Genomic DNA, 16,518 nt, shown 5'->3' on the forward strand with positions numbered 1-16,518 from the left:
GGTCCTAGAAAATCTCAAGTTTTTTAAGGTAAAGACAATTTTTTTTTTCTCTATGTCAGGTTCAAAGAAAACCTTCTGTCTGTGACTTCTAGCGGAGCATTGTTTGAGGTGTAGCACAGTGGACTCTTGCGAGCTTCCTCCAGTCTTCCTTTCTTTCTCATCTCTGCTCGGTAGTTGGGCTTCAGTCTCCAGTGAGGGCAGCTCTTCGCCGCAGGAAACAGAAAACGTTATCTGTTCCTCTTTCTGAAATAATCTCAGGGAAGCATTCTGCTTGACCTCTCTGGGGCACTCCCACCATTTGTGGGTGGCAGGGAGGGTGGAGGAGGGAGTGTGTGTGTGTGCTGGGGGGGCGGGGGAGCTGCTTTGATTGCCCAGGCCTGGGAGAGGACCCCGACTCCCTAGGAAGATCTCCCAAAGGGAGGCCGAGTTCTCTTGCCAGCCGCTGCACGTCGCATTTCGGAGCAGACTGTCACTCGCCCAGCCATGGTGTGACATGCCCACGTGGTGTAGGCATCCCCGATACTGATGAATGAATCGCTTCCCCCAGCGAAGGGGGGTGGGGGGTGGGGGGAAGGAAGCCTGTTCTCCGCACGGATTTGTATCGATTGCTCTTCAGAAAATCATTTTTTTTTCCCCGGGAGGGACAGGGCGGGCAGGGGGTGTACTGGGGGGTGGGAATACCCCTATTATCTTTCTTCTATCCCCCAAGGCAATGAGTGTCTGAGCCAGCCAGGCTCCTGGGGGCAGCATAGGGGGGGGTGCGGCACAGCTCAAGCCCAGCACCCCGGAACGTCAGGCCACCCTTGACCACCCCGGGGACTCCAAAGACGACCCGCGGTGGCCGGTGGCGTGGCGAGGTTCTGGAGGCAAAGCCCCTTCCCACGCAGCCCCGCACGGAGAGGAGAGCCCCGATCCTTCGCCCGGGAGGGAAACCGGGCTCGGGGGTGGGCTGGGGTGGGTGCGGGGGTAGCTCCGGGGCGCGTCACTCGGCACAAAGGAGCGGCGAGCCAGCCACTCGCCGCGGCGGCCGCAGCCCCGGCGCTCCCCTCCCCTCCCCACCACTCCCCTCCCCTCCCCTCCCCCGGGCGTCCCCGCCCGCTTTCTGGCTCCTCTCTCCCTCCGTAGCGGCCGGCCCGGGGCCATTTCCGGCCTCCGCCGCTCCGCTCTCGCGCCGGCCCGGGGGGCGTCGGGGAGCAGGTGGCCCCGCGGCCTTTGTCGCCGGGCGCCGCGTCCGGGACCTGCCGCTGCGTGCGGGGCCGCGCTCCCGCGGCGAGGTGGGTGGGGGGCGGCAGCCCGGATCCCCGGCCGACATGGCAGAAGTCGGCATCGATCAGTCCAAGCTGCCCGGCGTCAAGGAAGGTAAGAGGGTCGCGGGGGTGGGGTGGGGTGGGCGTGAGAGCCGGCTGGGGACACCCCTCGGCCCCGGGCCCGCGTCCAGGCTTGGGGAGGTGAGGAGGGGGGCCGGGGCTGGAAGGGCGCTCGAGGAAGCTGGGGGCTGGGGCGAGCCCCCCCGCAGGTTGGAGCTCGGGGCTTTGCATTTTTCATCCCCCCTCCCTTGCCGCCTCTGGAAGGAGACGGGGGTCCTGGGGCAGCACCCGCCGCCGCAGCCCCCGGAACGCGGGGCCCAGGGTGCAGCCGTGCAGCTGTGCCCTTAGAAAACCCGGGCCCGGGCCGCGCTGACCCGAGGAGCTGGGGCTGGGGGAGGGGTTGACCCCCCGGTTCCCGGTTGTTTTGAAACTTGACTCTCCCGCCCCCCACCCTCCCCCATCCCCTCTGGACTTTTCCTTGTCCTGCCTCTGGCTGGCTGGGGCTGACTTTTTTTCCCCTCCTCCTTGAAGGCTTGAAAGTTAAGTCCTGGCATTGCCTGGCGCGGCTTCGGGCCACAGCTGGAAGCCTTTTTTTTTTTTTTTTTTGCCTTTCTTTAAACCAAAAATAAAATGGAAATAAAATTTAAAAAGAAAAGCAGACAGGGACTGACCAGCGACCTTGAGCTAAAAGGGTTCCCCGGATTGCATGGCCAGGGAAGTAAGGATAGGTTGGGACTGGCGTGGTTTGCAAATAAAGCCAGGAGCCCTTGACTTCCCCTGCCCTGCCAGGTTTGGCTAATCTCCCCCTTCCCGGCACCCCCAGGGGTCTAGCCGTGATTTGTGAGCTGGATGCTGGTTTCCCCGCTGTAACCTTTATGGTGATCTTTGGTGGTTCCTTGGTCTCTCAAGTGCTGTCCAGTGCTTGCAGCGGCTGGCTCGGTGTGTGTGGTGGCGGCGGCGGCGGGGTGTCATTTGTTTGGAGCTGGCCTTTGTGGTCTCAACTGTCTTGGGAATGTGGAATTGAATATACGGATCTTTGCTTTCGTAGAACGCCTTGTTTCATCACCAGTTTGATTAGACTCCAGTGGTCTTTGTGAGTGCTCAGGCATTACCCCACCAACAATCTGCAGAAAGCTGCCTTTCCAGAGTTCCAAGGCTACAAGACAGACCTCAGTTCTTAGTAAAGGTGCCAGGCCTGTTCAGTTGCTCGGGAAGGGTATTTTAGAACCTCGACTTGAGGTGTTTTTTTTTTTTTTAATGGCACTGTTATTTTTCGACCCTTCAGTCCCAGGTCTGACTTTGGTGATGATTCTGGCATTCCCCCGTGCAAACGTAGATTGCACAAGCACTGTCTGGGGGACCCGGGCAATAACAGGAAGGGCAGAGCTACACTTTTAAAGTTCTTGTCTTTGGGATTGGTTGCCCTTGGCCTTGTGAGTATGGCATGTATGTGTCCAGGGCCAAAGGGATCCTTAGGTGTTGTCTAGTTTGCTCCAGAGGGTGGGTAATTAGTAGGAGGAGAATCACAGTTTAAACAAAACCTTACCCTGCAAAGCATTAATCATATAGCACCACCATGTTACCCAGTGCCCTATATCTGCTAGTGACCTGGAATAAACTTGAAGTTCATTTTTTCTAGACGTGTTTGAAATTCGTTTTTTGCTGTTCTGGTTTCTGACCAAGACATTAGTGTTCTAGAATATATATATATATATATATATATATATACACACACACACATATATATATATATATACACACACACACACACACACATATATATATTTTTTTTTCGGTTGGAGCATTAGCACAGCGGGTAGGGCATTTGCCTTACCCACGGCAGGCCCGGTCGGCCCAGGTTCAATTCTTCCGCCCCTCTCAGAGAGCCTGGCAAGCTACGAGAGTATCTCTTCGGCATGGCAAAGCCTGGCAAGCTACCCTTAACATATTTGATATGCCGCCAAACACAGTAACAAAAAGTCTCACAATGGAGATGTTACTGGGCCCGCTGGAGCAAATCGATGAACAACCGGATGACAGTGGTACAGTGCTATATATATATATATATATATATATATATATTTTTTTTTTTTTTTTTTTTTTTTTTTTGCTTTTTGGGTCACACCTGGCGATGCACACAGGGGTTGCTCCTGGCTCATGCACTCATGCACTCAGGCACTCAGGAATTACTTCTAGTGGTGCTGGGGGTCAATATTGGATACTGGGACTTGAACCCAAGTTGGCTGTATGCAAGGCAAATGCCCTACCCGCTGTGCTATCACTCCAGCCCCTAGAATATATTTTTTTGAGGGGCGGGGGGAATTACATTCTGGTCCATGCCTGACTATGCTCAGAGCTTACTCCTGGCTCTATGCTCAGGGATCAGTCCTGGGGCTATATAGGGCTATATAGCCTGTAAGTATCCTACTGTCCTCCGGTTGTTCATCGATTTGCTTAAGCGGGCCCAGTAACGTCTCCATTTTTTTCGAGACTTCTTGTTACTGTGTTTGGCATATTGAATACATCACGGTAGCTTGCCAGGTTTTGCTGTGTGGGCAAGATACTCTCGGTAGCTTGCCAGGCTCTCTGAGAGGGGCGGAAGAATCGAACCCCGCTCGACCGGGCTGGCTGTGCGCAAGGCAAATGCCCTACTGCTGTGCTATCGCTCCAGCCCGTAGGTATCTTACCTGCTGTAATATCTAGGCCTTCTAGCATACTCTTAAGGATTAAGCAAATACTTTCCATCTAAAAAAGCAAGAATTTTCTTTCCTGATCTCTGGAGTTTAATAGTTTCACTTTTCACAATTGATGTATTTACATATGACTGGAAATTTAATGTGACTTTTTAATGAAGTTGGAATTAGATGTTTATTAATTTTGAAGGTGATCAGAAATTCTTTGTAACTATTATATTATCTTTGTAAGTATCTGACTTTTATAGATCCAAGACTCTCAAAGTAAATGCTGTATCAGGAACATCCCAACAGTGGTGTTAATTTTGATCTGGGCAACATTCAAGATTAATGAAGTGTTTCTCTCTCTAATATAACACTTAATTATGACCCTCTTTGGACCCTAATTAAAGAGTAGAATGCTCTTACCTGCAGTTGAGTAATATACACACAAACATTGAGACTACTTACAAACACACAAACATTGATACTCCAATTTGAAACGGGAGTTTGCTAGTAATTTGCTTTAGAGTTTGGCACAGATCTTTTTAATTCCACTCTATAAAAATCTTCCTTTTCTCTTTTTTTTTCTTTTCTTTTCAGTCTGTACCTTCGGTAGGTTTATAGATAATTGCAGTTAGGGTTTCTGGTGGTAAAACCCAGTAGATATTGAGAATAATAATTGAGCTGATGAGTGCCCCTTTTCATAGTTTTTCTTTTAGGAACTGGTAGTGAACACTGTGGCCTTTGCTGGGCGCATTTCTGGAGAGGTCATGAGTAACAGCTGACATTTGAGTGAGGGAAATATTTGAAAAATTTATTTTCTGGATTAAAATTCAATGCTTACTCGGCTTCATGGCAGTCAAAGAGATTCATCTTTTGGATAGATCTTTCTGTAGAAAATATGGTAATACTTTTGCTTTGGCATGCCTCGCCTAAAATAGGGAACAAAGGATGGAATTTAAGTATGGGTAGGTGCATGGGTAGGTGAAAGGAATTAAAGTTGAACTAGATGTCAACACACATCCTTATTTTGGCTTTAAAAGCATATTTGGAACATTGCATATTATCTTTGTAGTGGAAATACTCTTGCCAGTGTTTAGGAACAATACTTTATTTATTTGAAACTAGAGGTTCTGTGCAAACAGATTTGAAATTGTTCCCAGAGCCTTTTAAGAAATTAGTCGATATATAACTCAACTGCACTATATGCAGTTTGCAAATAGTAGCCAAAGGAATAGTCATTCAGAAAGTTTATATCAGAGGTGGCGAGCAGTTTTTAGTGGAAACAGGAGGTGCGTCATACCTGTCTCTGCTCAGGCCTACTCCTGACTCTGTGCTCAGGAATAAATTGTGACGGTGCCAGGGGTCAGATCAACTGTATGCGAGGCAAATACCTAACCCACTGTACTTTCTCTTGTCCCCTGAACAAGTAATTTTAGTCACTTGACAAATCTATATTTGAAAGGCCAGACTTCCTCCTTTTTCTTTTCAGTCTCTAGTTATGATACCTTACCATCACTTAGTTAAATTGCTCAGTCATTTCTGTTCTTTCCTAACATGTAATAAAGGTTTCATATTGTCATAAGGTTTTGGTCACTGCACATTAACCTAGACATCAAAACTCTTCCCTGCCCCCCATCCCCAACTATATATCAATCCTTTACAATTTTTTCTTTTTTTTTTTTTGAGTGGGGAGGGTGGTCACACCCTCCAATGCTCAGGGTTCCTCCTGGCTCTACATTCAGAAATTACTCCTGGCAGTGTTCGGGGAACCATATAGGATGCCGGGGATCATACTGTGGTTTTTTGCATGAAAGGCAAATGCCCTACCTGCTGTACTATCACTCCAGACCCCCTTCCAATATTTAAGGCATTGGTTTCCCACTATTAGCCAGTTAATCCTTATATTTCAACTCTCCCATCTCCTCCTGTAACTACCTGTCCCCTCCCCCCGCCCCGCGCCCCAGTAGTAAGTACGTTTACTTGGTGTTGTATATTGTGTTTTTTAAATGAGAAATGTCACCATCTCCAGAGTTGGTTAATTATGTATGTGTACATATTTATCAGTGTGCCTTGGAGTGCCTGATTTCTTGAAGTAAAGATAGGTATTTTGAAAGCAGATCCTTTTTCTTTGGTGAAAGATTTGTACATTTGCAAGTACATGCTAGAAAGTATTGATTTATTTTAGGCCCTGGACACTCCCGTGGCAAAGTAAATTAATGACATCAATTCAGAATCATAAATGTGTGTCTGATGTAGCAAGTTAACATGGCAGCATCTGCGAATTGTATATCTGGCAAGCGAGCAAACTTACTTTCTTGTGTTTTCAAATTACTATAGCAGTTTTGTTGTTTAATGAGATCATGTCTGGATTTCCATCAGCTGAGAAGCTTGTGTTTTATCTTTCTTTCTCTCATCTGGCTTCGTGTCTTCCACGTAACCCACAAATAAGCACCAAGTATATGAGTGATCGAATCAAACGGATGTAGAATATGCATCAATTGGAATAATGAATGAGTGAATAAATGAATATACTTTTTAGATAGTCTCTGTTTGGCAGTCTGTTTTCAGTATCATTTTATATCTATCCATGCACAAGTGCTTAAAGGACAGGGAAAATACTTTGACTAGAAGCATCAGAAACAATGTTGACATTAAAGCTTTAACTATTTTTAATCTTTTTCCTTGTGTTCATTTTTTCACTTTTTAAATGGAAGTCAATCAACGTATACATATATAATAAAAATGTATAAACTGCATGTTATTTATATATACCTATATGATAGGGATGTATAAGTTAATATAGATAAATACATCTGCATAAAACAATTTAAAAAAATCACATCCGTCTGTCTTATGTTAGTCATTAAAATTTAGTTAAAACATTTAGTTAAAACATTTCTGAAATTCTGTGTTCTGGTGTTGATTTTTTATTTGAATAATAATTTTCTTTTCATCCAGTAAAAAAGTAGTATTATAGTATTTGGAAGCCAGAAGAAATCTTAGATACATATTTTTAAAAAATTGCTTATTTGCTGTGTGCCACCAATTACAAAAGGTGGTTCCCCACTTAAAAAAAAATGTTGTGTGGCCTGGATGTGCTGCTCAGTGTGCTTAAAAGGCAGTAATGTGGAGTATGAGAATTGCTGTGTCCACCAACTCTTATTTGCACCCAAAAGGCCTCCAACCTCAGGGAAGATACAGTTCAGCTATTTCTTTAATCCTGATATCTAAAGGATGTTTTCCAGAGAAGATGGAGCCATTATTTGTATACTTAACATTCATCATTATTAAGTGCTTATTTTTTTAAACAGGTACTCCCATGTGGGAAAATGTCAGATTAATTGATAATTTGAAAAAGGGATTAGACTAGAGGTAATTGAATACCACCGATGTCTTCATTTTCAGTAGAAAAAAAAATCTCAGTGGCAGAATGCGGGCGGGAGTTGTACCAAACCAGTGGGGCTAAGTAGAAGGACATTGATGTCTTAGGGCCTAGCGTTAGGGTCCAAGGTTTAAAAATAAGAGTATTCCTGAGCTTCAGTTTTCCCCATTCTCCCTATTCCCATTTCTCTTTTTGTTTTCTGTTAGTACTTTTATCTTTACTTTTCTTTATTTGTGGGGTGGTTGTGCCATGCCTGGCAATATTCAGTAGGGGCTACTACTCCTGACTCTTTGCCCTGGAGATCACGTGGTACCTGTGATAGAACCAACATTGATCTCAGTAATGCAGTTACCCTGATTATTTCTGAACTATTTCTCTGGCCCTTTTCTTTCTTCAGAATTGTTCCAGAGATTTATAATACTCATTCCTTATGTATTTCTTTTTTACTGAAAATTATAAATGACAGTAATTTTAGATTTTTGGTAAGGTATAATGTTGGATATGGATGTTAGTTAATAAAGAAGTTTATTTTTTAATTAAAACTGTAACTTATATATTTTTCATTCAGCACACTGAATTGTTGGGCAAAGGACTGGAGGTCACACTCTTGCGCTAGTGTTTTTTTTCTGTCTAAAATTGCATCTTTTCTATGCTGTACTCAGCCTGAAGAGTATAATTTAAAGCATAGACACTAACATTAAACCGATTATGAAAATAGACTCAAAGTTAGTCATTAAAATAAGTTGTTAACTTTCCTCTGTTCTTACCCGGAGTATTGGGTTTTTGCAACAAGCGAATTTTGCATTCTTCACAAAAAGCAATATATTTTAATGATTATGAAGAAAGCAGTTATAGATATTAAAGCTTAAATAAGCTAAATGAATTATCCCTTTAGTGGAGGTTTGGGGTATGTGTGTCGGGGGGGGTGGAGGTGTTGGGGAAACAAATTTACCATAAGTCCATTTGCAGTTTAAAAGTAGCCAGTGGAAAAACCATTAATATTTCTAAATGTGACCTATTTAAAAGTGCCCGATGCTTTATTCCTTATAATTCTATGAAATTAGGATATCCTACTATTAGGTAAGACCTACAAAGGTTTTTATATTCAGAAGGATCCTGGAATTACTTATTAACATCATTTATTCAGAGATTTTGAATTTGAAAACCAGTGCACAAACATTTGTATATACCTTTCCGAAGGTTTAAAAAGAAACATTTTGCAATCGTTTCATTAGTACATCAATATATGTATGCATGTATTTGATAAACATTCATTGAAATAAAAACACAGTAAAAACTTTCTAATGAATCAGAACCAGTATATAACTACTTTTATTTATATATCAGTGAGGTTTTTTAAGTCATATATTGAGGCATAACTTACATTCAGTAGAAATTTTAGTATGCAGTTCTGTTTTGATAACTGTTAGTCTTAAAACTCCCACAATTATGAAGCTAAGGAACAATTACATAACCTGCCCAAACTTGTCTTCTTTTTACCTGTTCCCTCTAGCCTTTTGTTTTCTGTCCACAAGCCTTTTCTGCCCATAGCCTTTATATTATCTGTCATGTAAAATGATACTTTACAATAAGTAGCTGTTTGAATTTATCTTTTCTCATTTCTATATGAGATTATAATGTGTGTAAATATCCATCCATCTATCTATCTCTTTGTTCAGTTCTAGTATTTGGCTGTCTCATAGCAGTTTGATGATCAGGTCACTAATTAAAATATTTGTAGTTCTCCCCCCCCCCCCACACACTTTTGGTAATTTCAAGTAAAGTGTCCATAAGCATTTGCTTAAGGTGTGTGTGGTGTGTACATGCAGGGCTGGAGAGCTGGGTTAGCTTGTAGGACACTTGTCTCCGAATGTCCAACCTGGGTTTGATCACCAGCACCATGTGTGGTCCCCCAGACCACCAGAAGTGATCCCTGAGAGCAGAGAGAGAAATAAGACCTGAGCACTGCTGGGTATAGCCTCAAAAAACAAAACAAAGCAACAACCCCCCAAGCCCAATCCCTCACCTCCCACCAAAAAGATCCTTTGCTGGTATTGCTGGATTAGTTTGGTGTGTATAATTTTGTGAGAAACTACTAAACTCATCCCCCCGCCCCGCCCCAAAGTGGCATTTTCACCATTAAATATATAAACTTCAGTTGCTCTGCATCCTTACACAAACTTTGAATTGTCATATATTTTTTTTAAGTACTTTGACGGCATCCAGCCGTCTTTTTTTTAAGTACTTTGACGGCAGGGCTGGAGCGATAGCACAGCGGGTAGGGCGTTCGCCTTACACGCGGCCAACATGGCCGACCCGAGTTCGATTCCTCCGCCCCTCTCGGAGAGCCCGGCAAGCTACTGAGAGTATTCGATATGCCAAACACAGTAACAACAAAGTCTCCAATGGAGACGTTACTGGGCCCGCTCGAGCAAATCGACGATCAACGGGAGGGCCTTTACCTTTACCTTTACTTTGACGGCATATCAAAAACAGTAATAAGTTTCACGGTGGAGATATTACTGGACCCGCCCGAGCAAATCGATGAACAACAGGAGGACAGTGCTACAGTGCTACTTTGATGAATATATTAATTTCAGCAATTTTATAGTTATTCCACATGGCTTAAATTTGCATTTCTGTAATGACTGATAAAGTTCAGTCATTCTTTCTGTGCTTACTTGCTATTCATCTATCACTTGTTGAAATGCGTATTCTAAGGTTTTGTTTTTCTTTTTAAAAATCAGACTTTTTTCCCTGATTTTTTGCCAGATCTTTACATATTCTGGATTTAACCTTGCACATAGCAATGGTTTTTTTTGAACCTTGGTACCACATTAGAATGATAAGGGGGGACCTGACTATAAAAACATTTCTAAGCCTACCTGATAGCTGTATCTTTTCAAGGCTGCTCCAGGATTCTGTACTTTTTATACTGAAATTATATTCATGTTTACACAAAGGACTTTTTGTTTTCTTTTTGGGCCACACCCAGGCGTTACTCCTGGATTTGCACTCAGGAATTACTCCTGCCCGTGGGTGCTTGGGGGACCATATGGGATATCGGGGATTGAACCCGGATCGACTCTGTGCAAGGCAAACACCCTGACCGCTGTACCTGAAAATGTCTCTGGCCCCCACAAAGGACATTTAAAATGTATTAAGAATACTGTGGCCTCCCGAATGCAACAATCCTCCCCTCTTCCAGTTTGAGGTTTTGCAGAGGCAATTCATTTCTCTGTTGTTGTGAAGAGCAGCATTTCATTTCCTCTCTAATAATTGAAGTTTGTTCCTCCAACACAAGGATTTGAAAATGATAGTCAATAGACCACCACTCTGACCCACCTAGGACTTGTTTTTCCAAAGCAGATGAACTGAGAGTAGTTTTGAGACTTTCCCACTTTCCTTTCCTACTCCTCTTCCTTAGTGCTGGGGTGGTGGGGAAGGATGGTGGGACGTGATGCTGGGGTTAAATTGAGGGCCCACAGAACTTTTAAGCTGTCTTTGTGGCATTTTTAATACGTCTTAAATAATTGGAACTAAAAAGAAAAGATGGATAATTTATGACATGTGAAAATTAAGTGGGATTAACATATAGTGTATAAAGTTTGGATCATAACCAGATTCACTTGTTGACATTTTCCGGTTTGTGCTCCAAAGGGTGAAGTGAAGACTTGTGGCAGAGACCAGAAAAGCTTAAAATTGCTACCTGGTGCTTTATAGAAATAAAAAAAAATTCAGACTTTTTAGGTAAAATATTAAAAACACTTAAAAAATACATTATTTTACTTGTTACCAAGGGGCTGGAGTGATAGCACAGCAATAGGGCGTTTGCCTAGCGCGCAACCAGCCCGGCCGAGCAGGGTTTGATTCCTCCACTCCTCTCGGAGAGCCTGGCAAGCTACCGAGAGTATTCAGTATGCCAAACACAGTAACAAGAAGTCTCAAAATGGAGACATTACTGGACCCACTCGAGCAAATCGATGAACAACGGGAGGACAGTGTTTGGACTTGTTACCAAATTCGTTATTATAACGTCCCTGTAGTGGAGCTGTTGGCAGCATTGTGACTGAGCTCTTAGGTCACGTATTTTATTTTCATAGAAGCATTTAAACTGTTTCGGTAGGGCCTGAGGGATAGTACAGCAGGTAGGGTATTTGCCTTGCATGCAGCTGACAAGAGTTTGATCCCTACCACCCCATATAATACCCATTCCCTACCAGGAATGATTGCTGAGCACAGAGCCAGGAGTAAGCCCTGGGCACAACGTGGGTGGCCCCAAAACCAAAGTAAATAAGCTGTATATTTATATCCATATATATTTTAGGGCCTTTACTTATATATGTGTGTATATATGTATATGTATATTTATATCCATATATATGTGTGTGTATGTATGTATGTATATGTATATGTATATATAACTACAGTGCTAATGTACTTTTGTAGAATATTACAAATTTCTAGCAATTTCAAAAACAGTTAAGGTAAATAGAAAGTTTACATAAAGTAGGAATATTTCATGTGCCCGTTTCGGGTAAGGGGTATTCATAAGTGAAGTGCATAAGTAAACAGTTATCTTTTTTTAAAATAAAAAAATAGTTTCTTGGGGGTCAGTGATAGTATAGGGCTAGGATGGTTGTCTTATATGTGGCCAGCCTGGGTTTGATCCTTCAATCCCCTGTGTCCTGTATGGTCCCCTGAGCCCTGTCAGGAGTCATCTCTGAACACAGCTAGCTGTGGCCCAACCCCCTGCACCACCCAATATTTTTAATTAAAAAAAGTTTAAAGTCTCTCTAATAGCTTATTTCTTATTACTGCTCTGATCACAATATACTACAGACTGACATTTACATGAATGAAGTATCATTGACTTTTTGGAATTCATAGCATTGATAACTAGGCTGGTTTGCCACTAAACTTTTTAAAGATAGCATAGTGTGTATTTCCAGGCCTGGTGCAGCTCCTGAGTGATGAAAAAGCAGAGCAGTCTCTGCTGTACTTTTCTGGCTTTTATTTTTGTAATGAGTCAGAAAGGCTGAGTCACTTTCCATTAACTTTACTCCAGGACTTTTAAGTGTTTGTAGCAAAAGTGCAGACGACATATAAGGATATTTTTCCCTCTTCATTGCCTTCCCATCAATAACAAAAAAAGACTAATAGAGAAGCCCAGGATTTGCTCCAAGTATTACGCCCTCTCATTTGTACGAAGCAACTTCCCACCAAATGTTTTAAAATATCTTTTTCTTCATAATGTGAAGCTCTATAAAAATAATATCCGAGGATTAGCAAACATTGTCAAAATGTTCTTGTTGGGAAACCTGAAATAGAGCAAAAGTAGGGGACTCAGTTTAGGTTCCTGTTCCCTTTTCTGCATATCTTGAATTTTCCCTGAAGTCTGGGCCAGCAACTGTTTTTGGTAATGACTGTTCACTCTTCATGTTGGCACTTAAAATCACCTTCTGGCCGTGCATAGGGATGGTTTCCTATCCTGTCCATGATTGCTGGCCTCTAAATTGACATGGCTGCTTCTATTGGTCAGACATTATTTCAGATTGGACTTATATCCTCAAAGCATTTCTCTTTTCTTTTTATATCCACCCAGTTAAACACCCACCTGGTTAAACTTGATAGAACTGATCATTGAAAGATCGTTTTTGGTTATTTGTGTATGTTGGGTGGGATGGACTGGGGGATTAGAAAATGGTGAGGGAGCTGTTAATAGTCTCCAGTTTACTGGGCTGTTAATAACCCTGATTTCCAGAAACTTGGTACAGTGGCACACAGGCTGCCTAAACCAAATAACTACTGAGGCTTAAAGACATGGAGATGGTTTAGAGGACAAACCAGGATATTCTATCAGTGAAAACGGTGATTTTAATGATCTCACCTATATATTTACCGGTGGCTATACAGGTAGAAGGAGATAATGCTGACATTCTATATATAACTGAGTGAGGTCCTCCTTACAAAACCTTTTTTTTTTCGTAATTTAATTTACAAGGGCACCTGTGTTCCTTGGATTATCATGAAGTTGTTTCAATTTTGTAATTGATTAGTAAGTGAAATATTAACCTTGTTCTGTAAAACATAGTAGGAATCATTAAAGAGTGTTTCATATGGGGGTTTATCAAAATTCTGTTGTTTAGTTTTCTTTCAGTTCCTATTTCTAGGTTCTCCTCATATAACCCCAAATGTGAACAAAAAGATGAAAAGATAATGTACAATTTAAGGGCGAGAAGTGAATTTCTAATTCTTATTTATATTTGTTGGAATATGGTATATATTTATAGACTAGGAGGCTAGTTTTGTATTATCTAGCTCTTTGCATTATCTAGACATCTTCTCAGTAATTGTCCACCTCCTAGAATGATTTTACAGTCTTTGTTTCTATTTAGCGTTATATTAATTTGTATAGGTGAAATGAAATTTGTTTAAAAATTAATTTCAACAGGCTTAACTTATTTGTAAAATTAAATACCTTGAACCTAAATTTGTAAGATCTGTGACACATCCTCTTTTTTTACTCTCAGGTGTAAGGACTCAGAAAAGTCTATGACATTGTGGTTTATTATAGGAAATACTTATTTTGTTCATTTAATGTATTCATGGCCTTCACCTATAGTTTCTGGCTGTCATCTCATCAAATCCTTGTAAAGGGTTTTGAGTGATAAAGGTATCTCTTATGATGTGAATGAAACCAATATCTGTAAAGCCTCTGGGTCGATTGCCAGGGAAAGAACTCTGCTAGGAGAATTGGAACTTTCAATCCTGCTCTGTTGGATTAGGACAAGGAATGGTCTAGGTTGAGTTGCTTCTGGCCAATGTTTTAATTAATGGAGGGGCTTCATGAACTTGTGGTTGTTGTACATGTGAAGATTTTTGGAGAATAGCTTGCCTGGAAGGGACATGGAAGATGGGCCTTTTCCCCATCACATTCCTTGTGGGTTTTTTCCATTTGGCTCTTGAGTCATGTCCTAGTGAATAAACAGACTGCATATGTTCTTTCTGTAGTTGGCACCGACTAATAGAAAGTAGGGAAGGTGTCTTGAGAACTCTGTTTTACAGCCAGTTGGTCAGATTATAGGCTATAATCTGGACCTGAGGAGGAGATTGTAGTACCTCTTTTCCATATGTAGTTTGTTGGTTAGAAGAATTTGTAACTAACTGCTTAGACATGGGGCCAGTGTCTGTAGTGAAGAACAATCTTGGGAGATTGTGCTCTTACCCTGTGAAATCTAATGTGATTTCTGGGTAGGTAGGCTCAAATTAGAGCTGAATTGAATTCTGGGGAAATGGCTGGTGTCTAAGATGCTTGGATGTGTATGCAAGCTTAGCCATATTTTCCTCCAATGGATTTAGTCTAAGAACCCAAAACATACTCATATTTAGAGCTTCAGTTTTCTTATGATAATGCCCAGTAAGTCAGGGCTATTCTTAACTATAAGGAAGATAACTTTTATGTATGACACTCACAGCTGGACATCATTTATGTATGACACTCACAGCTGGACATCATGAACATTTAGCAGAGGGCTAAAAACCTTTCCTCTTAAGTTCAATACAAGACGAGCATTCTCAGTTTTACCACTATTTTGCATAGTATTAGGTATTCTCATTGGAGTAATCGAGTAAGAAAATACAATCTGAATTTAAAATGAAGTAGAAATCACTATTTGCAGATGACATGTTAGTATACCCTAACCATGTCATGAAGATCTATTAGAAACAACAGACCAGTGTAATAAGATTGTAGGCTACAAAATCAGTTTACAAAAATCTGTTATTACTTTCATCATTCCAAACAATGAATATAAGAGAAATCAAAGAACTAGGCAATTTATAATTGCTTCAAAAATGGTACCCCAGAATTAATTTGCCAGAAGAAGGAAACAGCCTGTATAAGACTGTTAGACCTTGTTAAAAGAAGTAAAACCCACACCACAGCAGTAGGGCGTTTGCCTTGCGCACAGCCCACATGGTCGACCCGAGTTCGATTCCTCCGCCCCTCTCAGAGAGCCCGGCAAGATACCGAGAGTATCTTGCCCGCACGGCAGAGCCTGGCAAGCTACCCGTGATATATTCGATATGCCAGACATAGTAACAACAAAGTCTCCAATGGAGATGTTACTGGGCCCGCTCGAGCAAATTGATGAAAAACGGGAGGACCGTGACCGTGACCAGCCTGTTCACGAGCCTCGATTATGTGCCCCAAAAGTTAACTCAGAATGAATTGAGGACTTCTTCGTTAGAACCCAAACCATGAAGTATGTTGAAGAAGACATAGACTCAACATAATTACTTCAGTGACTCTTGAGATTTTATTCCCATGACAAGTATGACAAAAGCAAAATAAATGTGATTACATCAGGCTCAAGAGCTTAAGTATCCTACTATTGAAAAGCTATTTTATTCAGTAGCCAATAGGAGATAATACCCATGCTATTCTTTTGACAAAGGGCTACTATCCCACATATTAAAGAACTGAAAAAGCAAGAAAACAGACAGCCACATCTGAAAACAGGGAAAATTGAATGGCCACTTTATTTAAAGAAAAAAAAAGACATAAACATTACAGGTTTGTGAAATAATCCTCTTCATTATCTGTTTAGTGAAAATCAAAACAGAATTATCACCTCACCCGCAACACTAGCCTGTTTGAAAAAAAAATTCTCATGAGACTGTGAGAAAAAAGGTAATCTCATATACTGTAGATGGGAATGTAAATTGATCTAGCTTCTCTAGAAAACAGTCTATTTCTCCAAAAATTGAAAAGAAAATTAACATTTGATTCAGCAATTCTTCTTTAGTACCTATCCATAGAGTACAAAAACAGTGATTCATAAAAATGGATGCATACTGTCCATCCCAGCAGTCCTTATAGTGCTAAGCTAAGGAGTGGCACAAGTTCCCAACAGAAGAATGGATATAGAAAATATGTGTGTGTGTGTGTGTGTGTGTAAAAGAGGGAGGGAGGGAGGGAGAGAGAGAGATGGAGTGAGAGAAACCATACCTATACAGTGGGATACTACTAATTATAAGAAAAGATGAAATCATTTCTTATGTGACACCGGGATGGAACCTAACAAATCTTGGATGATTCTCTCTCTCTCTCTCTCTCTCTTACACACACACACACACACACACACAC

At 41.8% G+C, this 16,518-nt stretch overlaps 1 protein-coding gene across 2 annotated transcripts in view; it reads left to right on the top strand.

The window, feature by feature from the left end:
* The first annotated feature begins 1,139 nt into the window (after nucleotides 1-1,139).
* Nucleotides 1,140-16,518, top strand: part of CCDC50 (coiled-coil domain containing 50) — a 75,725-nt gene continuing 60,346 nt past the window's right edge. For both annotated transcript variants that reach the window (XM_056121533.1, XM_056121534.1), the window contains exon 1: nucleotides 1,140-1,359. In XM_056121533.1, the coding sequence (XP_055977508.1) occupies nucleotides 1,311-1,359 (49 nt within the window). In that variant the 5' untranslated portion in view covers nucleotides 1,140-1,310. The remainder of the gene's footprint in view (nucleotides 1,360-16,518) is intronic.

The sequence above is a fragment of the Sorex fumeus genome, unplaced genomic scaffold (genome assembly GCF_029834395.1).
Source record: "Sorex fumeus unplaced genomic scaffold, SorFum_2.1 ptg000044l, whole genome shotgun sequence".
Taxonomy (NCBI): Eukaryota; Metazoa; Chordata; class Mammalia; order Eulipotyphla; family Soricidae; genus Sorex; species Sorex fumeus.